The sequence below is a fragment of the Palaemon carinicauda genome, chromosome 21 (genome assembly GCF_036898095.1).
Source record: "Palaemon carinicauda isolate YSFRI2023 chromosome 21, ASM3689809v2, whole genome shotgun sequence".
In the NCBI taxonomy this organism is placed as follows: domain Eukaryota; kingdom Metazoa; phylum Arthropoda; class Malacostraca; order Decapoda; family Palaemonidae; genus Palaemon; species Palaemon carinicauda.
This window is the reverse complement of record NC_090745.1, coordinates 104,538,916-104,557,766: the sequence shown is the minus strand read 5'-3', so window position 1 is coordinate 104,557,766 and position 18,851 is coordinate 104,538,916. Positions and strand designations below refer to the sequence as shown.

The 18,851-nt window shown below is 43.5% G+C and overlaps 1 protein-coding gene across 1 annotated transcript in view; it reads right to left on the bottom strand.

The window, feature by feature from the left end:
* Positions 1-18,851, bottom strand: part of LOC137615384 (ectopic P granules protein 5 homolog) — a 109,371-nt gene that overhangs the window by 53,303 nt on the left and 37,217 nt on the right. Inside the window, exons 16-18 of the mRNA XM_068345202.1 lie at positions 12,393-12,524; positions 10,469-10,539; positions 9,649-9,917 (exon numbers count right to left, since the gene is read on the bottom strand). Coding sequence (XP_068201303.1) covers positions 9,649-9,917; positions 10,469-10,539; positions 12,393-12,524 — 472 coding nt within the window. The remainder of the gene's footprint in view (positions 1-9,648; positions 9,918-10,468; positions 10,540-12,392; positions 12,525-18,851) is intronic.

Genomic DNA, 18,851 nt, shown 5'->3' with positions numbered 1-18,851 from the left:
CCCCTAAATTTAATCAAAAGATAAAATAGAAAAAAAATTATCAAGTAAAACTACTTCAAGATCCTTTCACTTCTTATATACACAATCATTTCTAACTGAATTTCATAATTAAATGAAAGAATTTAGAATGACTGATTAAGAATTCTACAGTTTTATTATAACAGTAATGTACACCATTCTTATCTACATGTCAACCAAATAGGTACCACAACTGATATTTATCAGTGATAATTAACTAATCTTCAGCATGAACTGCTCTTCATGTATATAGCACAAGCCAGCCATTCATGCCTTTTTCCCAGTACCAAGATATGCGTAATCCCCCTGAAATTTGTTTCAGTTTTACCTCACATCATGTACCATGAGTGTCTTAGAGTGTTGAATTGTGTAAACAATTACAATACAGTTCCCTTAATGAATACAATATTAAAACATACTGAAAGAACAGTTCAATGGGTAAGATGAAGAGAGGTTTAAAGAAAATATGGTTTAAAGGAGAGTACAGTGAGTGCAAATGTTCAAGATGATTTAGTATAGTAGTTTGGAGAAAGTTTGACAATGAGAGAAAATGAAAGATTATATTTTGAGGTAAGACTTGATTTTGGAAGGAAAAAGAAGAGAATAGCTGAAAAAATGCTGGCAGGAGGAATGGAAAAGGTGATGGAATAGAAGGGGTTTGGTATCTATAAATCTAAAGTATATAATGGTGAACTTTTTAACAATTTTGGAAGTTTCCTCTATGGGGCTCATGCTCAATTTAATTGATTCAGCATGATTGTTGCAATAGATTGCAAATTATTTCTCCCTTACTCCTATTATCAATGTAAAGGATTTATGAGAGAGGAGGAGATTTTGATGAGAGTGGAGTTGTTTGAGAATTTCTCTCCTGGGAGTTGGCAATCAGGGCAGACCTGATAGGAGAGGCCCTAGGTCTGGGAATAATTTTCTCTGGGGGTACAATAGGGTGATGAAGGTCATCCTGGCAGAGGTCCACACTCAGAATTTAGTAAAAACTTTCTTTACGATGCCAAACATCAAAATTCCTTATGGTTGATGAAAGAACTGAAGTCTGCAAGGTCATGAATTTTGTCTTGGTCGAGTGTATGCATGAACGGCTATCAGAGATTCTTATTAAGGAGAAACCCTCGATAGAGCAGCAAAAGTGAAAGTCTGTCTCCAACCTGAACATGAGGGCCATTGATTTAATTGAGATGGCTTGCTAGAAGCCACAGATCTCTTAAAGGAACCATGTCTTTCAGCAGGACAAAAAGGATGAAAAGTCAACTTAGGTATATGTTTGTTGTCACAGACTGTCAATATGTCACAAAAAGTTCAAAATGGGATAGGTTTTACAGCCTGGGCAAAAAAGGTTTAGGCTTTGAGATGTAGTAGTTTTTTCATTAATTTTTCTATTAAATTTCTTTGCTTCCCATTTCCTGGTTTCCAAAATTCTGTTCTCTTTTTCGGAAAGGCCGAGATGATCAAATTGTGGTGGATGGCTTTCCTTCCATTACCTAATTATTGCTCTAAGACACCAGACCTAGTGGAGTGTATCCTAGTAACTGAAAGGCTGGGAGACAGAGCAGCCTTGTGAAAGAGTAAAAGAAAATGAAAAAAAAGGAAGAGTCTGATCAAAGTGATATTAGGTTAATAAACCCTAGTCAATTCTTAAAAGTAATTGAGTGACAGTGATGATGTAATTAATCAAGAAATTTAGAGTCTATTGGATTGAGAATCTGTGATATTAATTAGTTTAGTTGATTTAAGTAAATATTAGGTGGTTATTTTCTTACAGTATAGACTGCAAAATGTTATTTTTATAATAAAATAAATTTTTGAATATACTTACCCGGTGATTATATAAGCTGCAACTCTGTTGCTCGACAGAAAACTCTACGTTAAAAATCCGCCAGCGATCGCAATGCAGGTAGGGGGTGTACTTCAACAGCGCCATCTGTCGTGCAGGTACTCAGTACTCAATGTAAACACAGAACTCAATTTTCTCCTCGGTCCACTGGGTCTCTATTGGGGAGGAAGGGAGGGTCCTTTAATATATAATCACCGGGTAAGTATATTCAAAAATTTATTTTATTATAAAAATAACATTTTTCAATATTAAACTTAGCCGGTGATTATATAAGCTGATTCACACCCAGGGGGGTGGGTAGAGACCAGCAATAATTGTTTACATTATTATGAGCTAAGGATTTTTTATTTCATTTTAGCAGTTATTCAAAATAACAAACATAAAATAAATAAGTACCTGGTAAGGAAGTCGACTTGAACAATTACTCTGCCTTTTTAAGTACGTCTTCCTTACGGAGCCTCGCGATCCTCTTAGGATGCTGAGCGACCCCTAGGATCTGAAGTATCAAGGGTTGCAACCCATACAACAGGACCTCATCAAAACCTCTAATCTAGGCGCTTCTCAAGAAATGACTTTGACCACCCGCCAAATCAAGTAGGATGCGAAAGGCTTCTTAGCCTTCCGGACAACCCAAAAACAATAATAAAACATTTCAAGAGAAAGATTAAAAAGGTTATGGAATTAGGGAATTGTAGTGGTTGAGCCCTCACCCACTACTGCACTCGTTGCTACGAATGGTCCCAGAGTGTAGCAGTTCTCGTAAAGAGACTGGACATTCTTAAGATAAAAAGACGCGAACACTGACTTGCTTTTCCAATAGGTTGCGTCGATTATACTTTGCAGAGATCTATTTTGTTTAAAGGCCACGGAAGTTGCGACAGCTCTACTTCGTGTGTCCTTACCTTCAGCAAAGCTTGGTCTTCCTCATTCAGATGGGAATGAGCTTCTCGTATTAACAGTCTGATAAAATAGGATAAAGCATTCTTTGACATAGGCAAAGATGGTTTCTTAACTGAACACCATAAAGCTTCAGACGGGCCTCGTAAAGGTTTAGTTCGTTTTAAATAGAACTTAAGAGCTCTTACAGGACATAAGACTCTTTCTAGTTCATTTCCAACCATACGATAAGTTTGGAATATCGAACGATATTGGCCAAGGCCGAGAAGGCAGCTCGTTTTTGGCTAGAAAACCAAGTTGTAGAACATGTAGCCGTTTCGGATGAGAATCCGATGTTCTTGCTGAAGGCATGAATCTCACTGACTCTTTTAGCTGTGGCTAAGCATGCCAGGAAAAGAGTCTTTAAGGTGAGATCTTTCAGGGAGGCTGATTGTAGCGGTTCGAACCTGTCTGACATAAGGAATCTTAGTACCACGTCTAAATTCCAACCAGGTGTAACCAAATGACGCTCCTTCGTGGTCTCAAAAGACTTAAGGAGGTCCCGTAGATCTTTATTGTTGGAAAGATCTAAGCCTCTGTGACGGAAGACTGATGCCAACATGCTTCTGTAACCCTTGATAGTGGGAGCTGAAAGAGATCGTTCTTTCCTCAGATATAAGAGGAAGTCAGCTATTTGAGTTACAGGGGTACTGGTCGAGGATACGGATACTGACTTGCACCAGTTTCGGAAGATTTCCCACTTCGATTGGTAGACTCTAAGGGTGGATGTGCTCCTTGCTCTAGCAATGGCTCTGGCTGCCTCCTTCGAAAAGCCTCTAGTTCTCGAGAGTCTTTCGATAGTCTGAAGGCAGTCAGACGAAGAGCGTGGAGGCCTTGGTGTATCTTCTTTACGCGTGGCTGACGTAGAAGGTCCACCCTTAGGGGAAGTGTTCTGGGAACGTCTACTAACCATCGAAGTACCTCGGTGAACCATTCTCTCGCGGGCCAGAGGGAAGCAACTAGCGTCAACCTTGTCCCTTCGTGAGAGGCGAACTTCTGCAGTACCTTGTTGACAATCTTGAACGGAGGGAATGCATATAGATCTAGATGTGACCAATCTAGTAGAAAGGCATCTATATGAACTGCTGCTGGGTCCGGGATTGGTGAGCAAAATATTGGGAGCCTCTTGGTCATCGAGGTTGCGAAGAGATCTATGGTTGGCTGGCCCCAGGTGGCCCAAAGTCTCTTGCATACATCCTTGTGGAGGGTCCATTCTGTTGGAATTATTTGTCCCTTCCGACTGAGACAATCTGCCATGACATTCAAGTTGCCTTGGATGAACCTCGTTACTAGTGATATGTCTAGACCTTTTGACCAGGTGAGGAGGTCCCTTGCGATCTCGTACAACGTCAGAGTAGGTCCCTCCTTGCTTGGAGATGTACGCCAAAGCCGTGGTGTTGTCCGAGTTCACCTCCACCACTTTGCCTTGAAGGAGAGACCTGAAGCTTTTCCAGGTCAGACGTACTGCCAGTAGCTCCTTGCAGTTGAAATGCATTGTCCTTTGACTCGAGTTCCATAATCCCGAGCATTCCCGACCGTCTAAGGTCGCACCCCAGCCTACATCCGATGCGTCCGAGAAGAGAACGTGGTTGGGAGTCTGAACAGTCAGGGGAAGACCCTCTCTAAGGTTGATATAGTCCTTTCACCAAGTCAGACAAGACTTTATCTTTCCGGAAACCGGGATCGAGACCGCTTCTAGCGTCTTGTCCTTTTTCCAGTGAAAAGCTAGATGGTATAGAAGAGGACGGAGGTGTAGTCTTCCTAGTGACACAAATTGATCCACGGATGACAGTGTCCCTACCAGACTCATCCACAGCCTGACTGAGCAGCGTTCCTTCTTCAGCATCTTCTGGATGGATAGCAGGGCTGGGGGCTGATCGTCTTGTTCAGCAACGTCCTCATCAGAGGGTTCCTCATCCGAAACTGATGAGGAAACGGCAACGGAGTGGGCAACGTCTGACTCGCTGAATCCGGTCGCACTGGTGGATGCGTGACGGAGCCGGACGCAATATCATGGAACTGCTGCACAGTCTGTGAACTGTCAACAACCATGGGTGCGCGAGGAAGTACAGCGTCAACCCGAAACTGTCTAAACCGTCTGGGTTGTGCAGTCAACACCCTACCGGGTTGCTGAGGTTGACGCACTGCGTCACAACAAGTCACCTCTACTGGTTGTTGAACGTCCTGAACGTCAACAACCACCTCCGAGCGTCGCTTAACGTCAACGTGCGACTGGCAACCCACACTGGGTCGCATCGGTGGAGGAACCACCTCAACTGGCAGACGCGAGTAGGTTACCTCAGCGTCAACAGGGCGCACAACCGACCGGTTGGAAGGTTGTTGGCCAGAAGGAGGAACCACCTCAACTGGCAGACGCGAGTAGGTTACCTCAGCGTCAACAGGGCGCACAACCGACCGGTTGGAAGGTTGTTGGCCAGAAGGAGGAACCACCTCAACTGGCAGACGCGAGTAGGTTACCTCAGCGTCAACAGGGCGCACAACCGACCAGTTGGAAGGTTGTTGGCCAGAAGGTTCTTCTCCGCATTTAAGTCCTCTATCAAGGACGCAAGCTTGGACTGCATGGCTTGCAGCAAAGCCCATTTAGGGTCTACGGGAGCAGGTGTGGCAACAGACGGGGTTAGCGACTGAGGCGGAACCGTTTACCATCCCTGAAAGCCTTGTTATGTGTGACATAATAGTACAGCAAAACTTCAAAGGCTTGACAAAAGCTGAGAAGTTGACCTGTAAACAACTTGGAGCGTCTCCTGGCTAGGCGCCAGGCCGAGTCTACCAGAATTGAGAAGTCTATCTGGGCAGAGGCATGAACTCCCAAGCCGAGAACTTCTCTCGTGTCATATCAGACTCGCTCTATAAGCCAGTTTAAAAGAAGGGAAATCAAAGGTTGTATCCCTAAAAACTCCTCCTGGTGCAAAAACCAGTCGCCTAGCCAACGTAACGCTCTCTAGGAGAGCAAGAGAGCACTAGCTTAAAAACAACGGCTTCGAAGTAGCTAGGCCTAGTGTAAGTTCTGACGTTTAGGCGAACGAGGAGCAGCAGTTACAAGATCCGGACGAAGATCCTTAAAAAAATCATCATGATTTAATTAAAGTCCATAGGAGGCTAAGCAGCTTAAGGCTCCTCTCCATCTGACAGAGTCCTCAAGGGAATATCAGTAGGAGGGAGAACAGCAACTTCCTCATCTACAGGAACCTTGTCCGATAAAGGCTAGGTTACCTCAGTGAGTCTCTCACTGGAGCATTAGTAGCGGAGCATTAGTAGCAGACCAGAAGGAAACGTCATGTAACTGCTTGACAGTCTGTGAACTGTCAACAACTGAACTGTCAACCACAACAGGTGCGTGAGGACGTACAGTGTCCACTCGAGACTGCTTTGACTGTCTAGACTGAGCAGTCAAAACAACTCTAGAATGCGGAGGTTGACGCACCGCGTCAAAACAAAACAACTTAGACTGTTGTTGTACCTCGCGAACGTCAACGGAAGGTTCCGTGCGTCGCTGAACGTCAACATGCGGCTGGCAGGGTACACTGGAACGCATGGGTGGCGGGACTCTCTCAGCTGGAGTGCGGCAGAAGGTCGCCTCAGCGTCCACAGGACGCACAACCGTGGTTGGTTGTAGGCTAGAGGTTGGTGTCAACCTTCTCCGCACGAAAATCCTGCATCAATGACGTTAACTGAGACTGCATGGTCTGCAGCAAAGACCACTTAGGGTCTACAAGAGCAGGTGCGGCAACAGACGGTGTGACTGCCTGATGCGGTACCGCTTTGCCTCTCCAGGAGGTGAGCAGTCGTCGGAAGACTGCAGCGAGTCCGAACTGACCCAGTGGCTACAACTGGGCCGTTGGACTTGCGCGGAAGGGACCGACTTGCGCTTAATAAGCCGCGAGACCTTGGTCCATGGTTTCTTACGAGAAACCTCTTCCGCAGACGAGAAATAAATGGGCTCTCTCGTCTTTGTGTGGGTGGGGCGATCTTGGGTAGATACGCCCGAAACCACGGAGGGAAAAACGTCTGTTCGTTGATCAAGGGCTCTCGAACCCATAAGTCGTTCGACATTACTTCTCCCCTGGGCTTGGGAGCTTGCAAGAGGTCCCGGACTAGGTGAGCGACAGGCACGAACAGACGAACCCTCGGACGCAACACTGTAACACTTTGCGCATATCACTTTATCGATTTTCTGTTTTGCACTTATTTCACCGAAATCGAAACTTTTACTGATTTCTACCTGAATCACGCAATTCTACCCTTCATTAAAAGGTAGTAATTGCGAAATCAGTCGTATAATGCAGCTCATTAATACTAGCAAAAAACAGAAAACATATATAAAGATAAAAAATTCAGTGGCTGGGAAAGAGACTAAACACTAGTTCAAATAAACTACGTTTACAATCTCTCACCGCACATAGCCTGGGGACAAGAATAAAACCCTAGAAACGTTTTACCTTCCTCCCCGTACAGAGACTAGGGACGAGAGTAACACGAGAACAACGTTACCCGCTTGAACGGAACCTTTTCTCTCCTCTCTCTCCCTCCGTCTCTATCTCTCTCTCTCTTTCTCTCTTGATTACGCACCTAAGAGAAGAGCCCAATTATATATCGTCAAAAAAACATGTTATTTGACTAAAGGAAAAAACTGAAAGGTTTTCCAAATAAAAAGTTCCTTTAATTTAGAATTTAAAACATTTAAGCTAAGAAAGAATGAACAAAACGTCAGAATCGATTTACTCTTACTGCAAAGTGAAACCGTGATACACTCTCTCTCTATCGTAACGATAGAGCGCATGTTGAACGTCCTGAACGTCAACAACTGCGTAGTCTAAAAAACTAAACGTTAGTTCATCTTTGAAAACAGTACGAAGACTATCAAAGAAATTCTTTCATAAAACATTAAATTTAAAAAGTTTTAAATTCTTTAAAGGCTAAATACGATATAACGGGCTCAACGTTGATTAACTTCGGTTCCAAGTTAGGACCGCCTACTGTCAGGAAAGGTCGCATATAAACAAAACATAAAAATTTATTTTTATATGTTTATAATAAATGGAAAGTTAATCGAAGAGGCCTAATAAAGGCGGAGAGATATAAAATATATAGATATAACGTGTTAAGCAAAATTACTAAAAACCTAAACACACTTCCGTCTAAGGGAAGGGTCGGCCATTTAAAAGTGAAAGAGAGTCCATACTCTCTTTGTCACCATAATTAAATCTATCCAAAACGAGTTCAAGTTTTGAGATGAAGATAAAACACCTGCATAGCGAAAGCTCAAAACTAGAATAGTGTACTTCACCAAATAGTTGTGAAAACAAATCCAGTTAGTAACAGCGAATTAGTAGGTCTTGCCGGTAGCCCGACAGAGAGAAAATTGAGTTCTGTGTTTACATTGAGTACTGAGTACCTGCACGACAGATGGCGCTGTTGAAGTACACCCCCTACCTGCATTGCGATCGCTGGCGGATTTTTAACGTAGAGTTTTCTGTCGAGCAACAGAGTTGCAGCTTATATAATCACCGGCTAAGTTTAATATTGAAAAATATATTTTCAATTGTAATATAAGTGAATATTTGATGACAGAGAATTAATGCTAAAATAGGTAAGTTTAGGGCTCAGACTGAAATTTTAGGTAAAACTGTGAATGTATGAAATTATAATGTCTGTGCATAGATAAAGTAAAATATAAGTAGAAGAGTGTTTCATTCTGGTCTATACTAACCCCAAAGGCACTATATATTTAAAGGTACTATAATTGTAGCATAGATTTTTTTTTACGTCTAAGTTTAGTCTCTCCTATCATCCACACATTTCCAAATCTAGGGGGCTAGGGCTGAGGCATATATCTCCAGAGCAGAAAGAACTACTACATTAAAATACTATACAACAATTCAAGAGTCCATCCCAGGTTAAATTTATATTCCTAGAAGGGTAGCCCAAAGGATGGGAAGATATTGAGGACAAATAAAAAGGTAAAAATTATAATAAAAAAGAAATACAGCATAGAGCCTGGAGTGCTATACCATATAGATGACACATGGTAGATGGTAATTTCCAATGGGATAGATGTGTAGTTTTACAGTATAAATATTGTTCAAAAAAGAACATTTGATGCCACCAAGAATCAAGTTTGCATGGGCAATTTATACATAAATTATGAAAATTTTCCTGAGCTCATTACCAATAAACTTAACTTACTTTATTCTTAAATTAATTTAATAATAAAGACAATTATGAAGAAATTATCTGATAAAACACTTGCAGAAGTAGCTGAAATAGGAGTCAGCTTCAGCTAGTTATATATCCATATAACTGTAAAAATATTACATGCTTTTATAATGTGACAAGTTAAACTTACAATCAAAAACCTTAAAATGTATCAAACATGACATTGAAAAATACTTCAGCTTCTTTTTTTAACGAGGGCACCTCTTACAGTGTGCCATATGCATAAGGATTCTTTGCAATGTACCTGTACCACTAGTGGCATCACCTTCTGGTTTCTGCTTCTTATCCATCTTTTGGTCTCTTCATAAGTTATTCAACTTATGTAGCCTTACTTTGACAAAAATTTCACTTCTCATTTAAGAATAGTGTATATCCTTTAGACAAGTGGAGTGAATCTGGACATGTGGCTTAGTGGTTTTGTTGAATTATTTCATAACTAGGACAGTAAGGTGGGGATTTCACATGGTAATCCCAGTATTTATATTTAGTATTACTTTAACTGTTTTCATAAGCAAATTTACCAATCATGCAGCTTGATGACTTCTTAATGCTTGACTTTGTGGATAAATTGCAGGAATAAACTAAAATATATACACAAATAGCATTACCTGTGTAGCGCTGAACAAGGTATAGTAGAGCCTCTGGATCATTCAAAGTATTGTCATTTAGATGTGGCAAATGAAGAGGACTCAGAGGAGGAATGGGAGGAGGAGGCTGTGGGGGCTCGTATGTTTTTAACCTCTTTAAAATAGATTTTGTAGGATTTTTTTCCGAGGTGGAGTCTTGGGCAAGAAGTTGCCTTTTCTGTCTTCCAGGAGTGCTAGATGGAGACCCTACACCAGAGTCATTTATACTATTTCTATGTTGATCCCATGCCCTGAAACATAATAATTCTTTAAAAATTAAAGTCCCATATTATTTTGACAATACAGATACAAAACCAAAAATATAAACTTTATAAGAAAACTACAATGTGGAAAACTACCCATTCTCTGATTTTCACATGAAAGTGGCCTACAGAAGAAAAATATTTCAGGGATGGAAAATAGCTTTTCACTGACAAAATGCTTTTTCAATAAAAACATACAAACAAGAAGTAACTGTTAAACCTCCCCTTTTCTGAATTAACAAAATTAATCAAGGTCTATAAAGATTACAAATAAAAAAAAGTTAGACAAGTTTGAAATCACCTTCTACGAAAATTTTACACTAAAACAGTTCTTAACTCAATCACATTTTCTAAGAACAAGAACAGAGCACGAGTTGGGAAACTTAAACTTAAAACTTCATTAAAATGTTCTAATGTTGCGTTGTAAAACCATATCAATGAACATTAAAATACTACTGATAAGTGCAACTATGTACAGTAGTAGCCAACAAGTTATCAAGCATCAACTTTGTACAACACATCATGAATTGAAGCCTCACCTCAGTAGAGAATCTGCTGCTCTATCTATTGTCCCATGATTAATAGATTCTGGCCATGGTTCCCAGTTACTCTGAAATTTAAACAATATTTCAAAGCTAAAGAAAAATATCTATCAAGAAGGAATGCATAAAATGAAGTAGTAGTTCTTCTTGACCTTGTACGAATAAGAGCAGAAGCCAGCTGCTCATTCCAATTTTCAAGCCTAAAATCACTTATGCAAATAAGCACCAAGAAATTTATTTTAATTTTCACTAGCCTCCTGGCTAGTACAGTGGTAACGTGTCTGCCTCGCATTCGCGTGGCAAGAGATCGATCCCCGCCCAGGGCCGTGAGTTTAAGCTGTTTACTGGGGAGGCTACTGCTGTGGTAGGGCACCACAGTGGGGGGTTGGGCTTGCCCGGCTGATGTTCTAGTGAGCATCTATTCTGGTGGAACTGGAACTGAAACCAGACACCTTTAACCTTTAAATAAGGATTTGCTTACCTCATCATAAAAAAACAGTAGTTAATTTACTTATAATACTAAATACATTTGTATACACAATACAATATCATATATAGTAAATGAATGTTTAGTTTTCTGTTGATCTTACGTTATTAATGACTATTTGGTCAGAGACCTACATCTAGCTATTATATGCAACTTAAACAACTATAATAATGCAAAAAAGAAATTATGAGTTGAATCAAGCAATTTGATAAAAAACAATCATCATTATCTCCTCCTACGCCTATTGATGCAAAGGGCCTCAGTTAGATTTCGCCAGTTGTTTCTATCTTGAGCTTTTAAATCAATACTTCTCCATTCATCATCTACTACTTCATGTTTCATAGTTCTCAGCCATGAAGGCCGAGGTCTTCCAACTCTTCTATTGCCTTGTGGAGCCCAGTGGAAAGTTTGGTGAACTAATCTCTCTTGGGGAGTGCGCAAAGCATGCCCAAACCATCTTCATGATCTCATCCACATATGGCACTCGAGTAATTTCTCCTAAAGTTTCCTTTCTAATCCTTTTCTGCCATTCAACTCCCAATATTCTTCTGAGGGCTTTGCCTCAAATCTACAAAATCTGTTGGATATGGTTTCATTATCATACCACGACTCATGTCCATATAGTAACATCAATCTCACTAAACTGATATATAGCCCGATATTCATATAAGTAATTTGAGGCAATTAGATTTCCAAATGTTACTTAACCTACCTAGCCATAGTCTGATTTGCTTTTTTTCAATCTTTCATTCAACTCAAATTTTAAAGATGCTGTATTAAGAGATCATAGTTCCTAAATATTCAAATGATTTCACCTCATTAATCCTTTCACCTTCCAATGATATTTCATCTTCCCTTGTATTTTCCGTTCTCATCATCTCTGTCTTTCTATTTATCTTGAGCCCAACCTCATGATATTTCATGCATTCTGGTAAGCAAGCTTTGCAGATCCTTTACATAATGAAATGTGTCTTTAGATACCTACTCAGCAGTAACACAGCCATAATATCAAATGTCTGAATTGAATCATAAAGCTATGTGAAAGCTACACTAGGTAAAAATATAAAGAAATAAGAATGAAAAACAAACTTATGAGAAAACAGAATTTGAAGAAGTTATTTAATCTGCTAAATAGTTTATAGTCCTATAAAGAAACAAAGCAGTAACTTAATTTTACCCTGTTTACTTTATATGAAAAACCTTGTACCTTAGTCTCATAACTAGGTTTTTATCAACATAATGTAATCATCAAAACTTGTTCATTACAAATTAGGTAACTTATAATTAATGGATATGTATTTGAAAAAAATAATTGTAAAAAGAAAACATTACATTTAAAAAAAAATAAAATTGACCATCAGGTTGCATCAAAATATTTATAGTCAATTTGAGGTTTTTGAAAAATTTAAAAGCCTACACTTTAGCTATACACACCTGGAATATTTGATTCAATTTCTGAGGTAAGAGATGAGGTGGCAGTGCAGGAAGATAAACCCCAGATTCATAAAGACGAGCCTCATCTAACCACAATTGCATAGCATTCAGGAGTTTGATAGTCTCCTCTGTCTGTAAAGGGAATTATGTGGGATTACAAAAAACAGAAATATTAAAAGTGAGCAAGGACAAAACATTCAATTACCTGACAAATTTAAAAATCTGAAATTAAAACTAATATATTTTCATAACCATTCACCCCAGGAAGAGTAATCTTCAAAATAAAAAACTTTGTGGCAAAAAGCTAACTGCATAAATATGATGATGATAATATAACTGGATTCAAATCTTGAAATGAAAGCTTGGAAACGATACTGGACTTATGCTTTTGCTGGGGTTTTATGTCTTCAGCTGAAATTAACGGTAAAATGTTATTTTCCTTAGTAAAATAAATTTTTGAATATACTTACCCGATGATCATGTAGCTGTCAACTCTGTTGCCCGACAGAAATCTAAGGTCGGGATACGCCAGCGATCGCTATACAGGTGGGGGTGTACACAACAGCGCCATCTGTCGAGCAGGTACTCAGGTACTTCTTGTCAACAAGAACTCAATTTTCTCCTCGGTCCACTGGTTCTCTATGGGGAGGAAGGGAGGGTCCTTAAATTCATGATCATCGGGTAAGTATATTCAAAAATTTATTTTACTAAGGAAAATAACATTTTTCAATATTAATCTTACCCGATGATCATGTAGCTGATTCACACCCAGGGGGGTGGGTGGAGACCAGCATACATGTTAACATTAGAAGCTAAGTATCCCTTATTTCATTTTAGCAGTTATTCAAAATAACAAACATAAAATAAATAAGTACCTGGTAAGGAAGTCGACTTGAACCATTACTCTGCCTTTTTAAGTACGTCTTCCTTACTGAGCCTAGCGATCCTCTTAGGATGCTGAGCGACTCCTAGGTGCTGAAGTATGAAGGGCTGCAACCCATACTAAAGGACCTCATCACAACCTCTAATCTAGGCGCTTCTCAAGAAAGAATTTGACCACCCGCCAAATCAACCAGGATGCGGAAGGCTTCTTAGCCTCCCGTACAACCCAAAAAACAACAATAAAAAGCATTTCAAGAGAAAGATTAAAAAAGGTTATGGGATTATGGGAATGTAGTGGTTGAGCCCTCACCTACTACTGCACTCGCTGCTACGAATGGTCCCAGGGTGTAGCAGTTCTCGTAAAGAGACTGGACATCTTTGAGGTAAAATGATGCGAACACTGACTTGCTTCTCCAATAGGTTGCATCCATAACACTCTGCAGAGAACGGTTCTGTTTGAAGGCCACTGAAGTAGCGACAGCCCTAACTTCATGTGTCCTTACCTTCAGCAAAGCAAGGTCTTCTTCCTTCAGATGAGAATGGGCCTCTCTAATCAAAAGCCTGATGTAGTAAGAAACTGCGTTCTTAGACATCGGTAAAGCAGGTTTCTTGATAGAACACCATAAAGCTTCTGATTGTCCTCGTAATGGCTTTGTACGTCTTAAATAGTACTTAAGAGCTCTTACTGGGCAAAGTACTCTCTCTAGTTCGTTCCCCACCAAGTTGGACAGGCTTGGGATCTCGAACGACTTGGGCCAAGGACGAGAAGGAAGCTCGTTTTTAGCCAAAAAACCGAGCTGCAAGGAACATGTAGCCGTTTCAGATGTAAAACCTATGTTCCTGCTGAAGGCGTGGATCTCACTGACTCTTTTAGCTGTTGCTAAGCAAACGAGGAAAAGAGTCTTTAATGTGAGATCCTTAAAAGAGGCTGATTGAAGCGGTTCGAATCTTGCTGACATCAGGAACCTTAAAACCACGTCTAGGTTCCAGCCTGGTGTGGTCAACCGACGCTCCTTTGAGGTCTCAAAAGACCTAAGGAGGTCCTGTAGATCTTTGTTGGTGGAAAGATCTAAGCCTCTGTGGCGGAAGACCGCTGCCAACATGCTTCTGTAACCCTTGATCGTAGGAGCTGATAGGGATCTTGCATTCCTTAGATGTAACAGGAAGTCGGCTATCTGCGTTACAGAGGTACTGGTTGAGGATACTGCATTCGCCTTGCACCAGCTTCGGAAGACTTCCCATTTTGACTGATAGACTCTGAGAGTGGATGTCCTCCTTGCTCTGGCAATCGCTCTGGCTGCCTCCTTCGAAAAGCCTCTAGCTCTTGAGAGTCTTTCGATAGTCTGAAGGCAGTCAGACGAAGAGCGTGGAGGCTTGGGTGTACCTTCTTTACGTGCGGCTGACGCAGAAGGTCCACTCTTAGAGGAAGAGTCCTGGGAACGTCCACTAGCCATTGCAGTACCTCGGTGAACCATTCTCTCGCGGGCCAGAGGGGAGCAACCAACGTCAACCGTGTCCCTTCGTGAGAGGCGAACTTCTGAAGTACCCTGTTGACAATCTTGAACGGAGGGAACGCATACAGGTCTAGATGGGACCAATCCAGAAGAAAGGCATCCACGTGAACTGCTGCTGGGTCTGGAATCGGAGAACAATACATCGGGAGCCTCTTGGTCATCGAGGTAGCGAATAGATCTATGGTGGGCTGACCCCACAGGGCCCATAGTCTGCTGCAAACATTCTTGTGAAGGGTCCACTCTGTGGGGATGACCTGACCCTTCCGGCTGAGGCGATCTGCCATGACATTCATGTCGCCCTGAATGAACCTCGTTACCAGCGAAATCTTTCGATCTTTTGACCAAATGAGGAGGTCCCTTGCGATCTCGAACAACTTCCTCGAATGAGTCCCTCCTTGCTTGGAGATGTACGCCAAGGCTGTGGTGTTGTCGGAGTTCACCTCCACCACCTTGCTTAGCTGGAGGGACTTGAAGTTTATCAAGGCCAGATGAACTGCCAAAAGCTCCTTGCAGTTGATGTGAAGTGTCCTTTGCTCCTGATTCCACGTGCCCGAGCATTCCTGTCCGTCCAGTGTCGCACCCCAGCCCGTGTCCGATGCGTCCGAGAAGAGACGGTGGTCGGGGGTCTGAACAGCCAATGATAGACCTTCCTTGAGAAGAATGCTGTTCTTCCACCACGTCAGTGTAGACCTCATCTCTTCGGAAATAGGCACTGAGACCGCCTCTAGCGTCATGTCCTTTCTCCAGTGAGCAGCTAGATGATACTGAAGGGGGCGGAAGTGGAGTCTCCCTAACTCGATGAACTGGGCCAGCGATGAAAGTGTCCCTGTTAGACTCATCCACTGTCTGACTGAACATCGGTTCCTTCTCAGCATGCTCTGGATACATTCTAGGGCTTGACTGATCCTTGGGGCCGACGGAAAAGCCCGAAAAGCTCGACTCTGAATCTCCATACCTAGATAGACAATGGTTTGGGATGGGACGAGTTGGGACTTCTCTATATTGACCAGGAGGCCCAATTCCTTGGTCAGATCCATAGTCCATCTGAGATTCTCCAGACAGCGACGACTTGACGGAGCTCTTAAAAGCCAGTCGTCCAAATAGAGGGAGGCTCTGATGTCTGCTAAGTGAAGGAATTTGGCAATATTCCTCATCAGTTTGGTAAACACAAGAGGTGCCGTGCTTAGGCCAAAGCACAGGGCTTGGAACTGGTAAACGACCTTTCCAAAGACGAACCTTAGGAAAGGTTGGGAGTCTGGATGGACGGGGACATGAAAGTACGCGTCTTTCAGGTCTAACGAGACCATCCAGTCTTCCTTCCTGACCGCTGCTAGGACCGACTTCATCGTCTCCATCGTGAACGTCTGCTTGGTGACAAAAGCATTGAGAGCACTGACGTCCAGCACCGGTCTCCAACCTCCTGTCTTCTTCGCTACCAGGAAGAGACGGTTGTAGAAGCCCGGGGATTGATGGTCCCGGACTATGACTACCGCTCCCTTTTGTATCAAGAGAGACACCTCTTGTTGCAACGCTAGCCTCTTGTCCTTCTCCTTGTAGTTGGGAGAGAGGTTGATGGGAGACGTTGCTAGAGGGGGACTGCGGCAGAACGGAATTCTGTACCCCTCCCTTAGCAACTTCACAGACTGAGCGTCTGCACCTCTGCTCTCCCAAGCTTGCCAGAAGTTCTTGAGCCTGGCTCCCACTGCTGTCTGGAGAGGTAGGCAGTCAGATTCTGCCTTTTGCGGACTTGGAACCCTTCTTCGATTTGCCACGGTGACTGTCGGCACGGGTACCTCCTCTGCTGGAGGTTCTGCCACGAAAGGGCGGGATGAACCTAGTCGCTGGTGTGTCCACTGCGGCAGAACGGAAAGGTCTAGGCACGGAAGGTAAAGCTTTAGCCTTACGTGCGGAGGACGCCATCAGGTCATGGGTATCCTTCTGGATCAACGAGGCAGCAATCCCCTTGATCAGCTCCTCCGGAAAGAGACACTTGGAGAGAGGAGCAAACAACAACTCCGACTTCTGGCAAGGAGTGATCCCAGACGACAAGAAGGAGCAAAGATGTTCTCTCTTCTTAAGCACTCCCGACACGTACGAAGCCGCAAGCTCACCAGACCCATCCCGAATGGCTTTGTCCATGCTAGACATGATAAGCATGGCAGAGTCCTTATCCGAAGGGGAAGTCTTTCTGCTTAACGCTCCCAAACACCAATCGAGGAAGTTGAAGATCTCAAAAGCATGAAAGACTCCCTTCAACAGATGATCCATGTCAGAAAAGGACCAGCAAATCTTAGATCGTCTCATAGCCAGCCTGCGGGGAGAGTCAACCAGACTTGAGAAGTCGCCCTGGGCAGAGGCAGGAACTCCCAAGCCGGGTTCCTCTCCCGTGGCATACCAGACGCTAGATTTGGAAGCAAGCTTGGTAGGCGGAAAGATGAAAGCAGTCTTTCCCAGTTGCTTCTTGGACTGCAACCACTCTCCCATAACCCTCAAAGCTCTCTTGGATGAGCGTGCGAGGACAAGTTTGGTGAAGGCAGGAGCTGCTGACTGCATGCCCAGAGCAAACTCGGAGGGAGGAGAGCGAGGGGTTGCAGACACAAACTGTTCCGGATACAAGTCCCTGAACAAGGCAAGGACTTTCCGAAAGTCTAAGGAGGGAGGCGTAGACTTGGGTCCTTCTAAGTCGGAGTGCGGATCGTCCAAATGTGCAGCTTCGTCATCAGATACTCCATCATCCGAAAGCTGAGTAGGAAGTGGCAAAGGTGGAGCAGAAAGCTGAACGGCTGAATCCGGCAGCACGGGTGCATGCGTAGCTGCTGCGGATCCAACATCATGCCGCTGCTGGTCAGTCTGCGAGCTGGCAACAACAAAAGCAGAGTGCTGGTGCGTGGGAGGGACTGCCGTGGGTTGCGGAGCATGCCGTATGGGATGCGGAGCATGCCGCATGGGTTGCGGAGCATGCCGCATTGTGTCAAAACACGGCAGCTCGACAGCACCTTCCCACTGCTGATGCGGTAGCTCACGCATGTCAATGGAGGGTGCAGCATGAACATGCGTCTGGCAGGGTGGACTGCGCATCGGTGGTGGAGCTCTCACAGGTGGAGTGTGGGAGCAGGCAGCCGCAGTATCTGCTGAGCGCACAACCGTGGCAGGTTGTAGGTTAACTGGTGCCGTGTCAACCTTCTCAGCACGATACTCCTGCATAAAGGAAGCAAGCTGAGACTGCATAGTCTGCAGCATGGACCACTTAGGATCTACCGTGGTTGGTGCGGCAACAGACGGAGTAGTTGCCTGCTGCGGAACCACTCTACCTCTCTTGGGAGGTGTGCAGTCTTCGGAAGACTGCGGCGAGTCCGAACTGACCCAGTGGCTACACCTGGGCCGTTGGACTCGCTCGGAAGGGACCTTACGCTTGAGAGGTCGTGAGACCTTGGTCCAACGTTTCTTCCTCGAAACTTCTTCCACAGACGAGGAATGATAGGGCTCATTCGTCTGTTTGTGGATGGGACGATCTCTGACAGAAATGTCCGCAACCACTGAGGGTACATCCGTACGCTGATCAAGGCCTGCCGAACCCTTTGGTCCTTCGACATTGCTTCTCCCCTGGGCTTGGGAGCTTGCAAGAGGTCCCGGACTGGGAGGACGACTGGCACGAACAGATGTACCCTCATGCGCAACACTGACACTGACACTTTTCACTTCACTTGCACTCACAACACTTCCCACTGCACTTTGCGCTTTCAGCTCTTTGACATCTGCCAAAAGCTGATTACGGTCATTAGCCAATGACTCCACTCTGTCACCAAGAGCCTGAATGGCACGCATCATGTCCGCCATGGAGGGCTGAGCACTAGTAGCAGGGTCGGGAGTCACCACTACAGGGGAAGGAATAGGTTGAGGGGCATGGGGAGAGGAAAAATCAAAAGAGCGAGAAGAACTCCTCCTGATCCTATCCTTCTCTAGCCTACGTGCATTTTTAAGGAATTCGTTAAAATCGAATTCCGAAAGCCCAGCGCATTCCTCACATCGATCTTCCAATTGACAGGATTTACCCCTACAATTG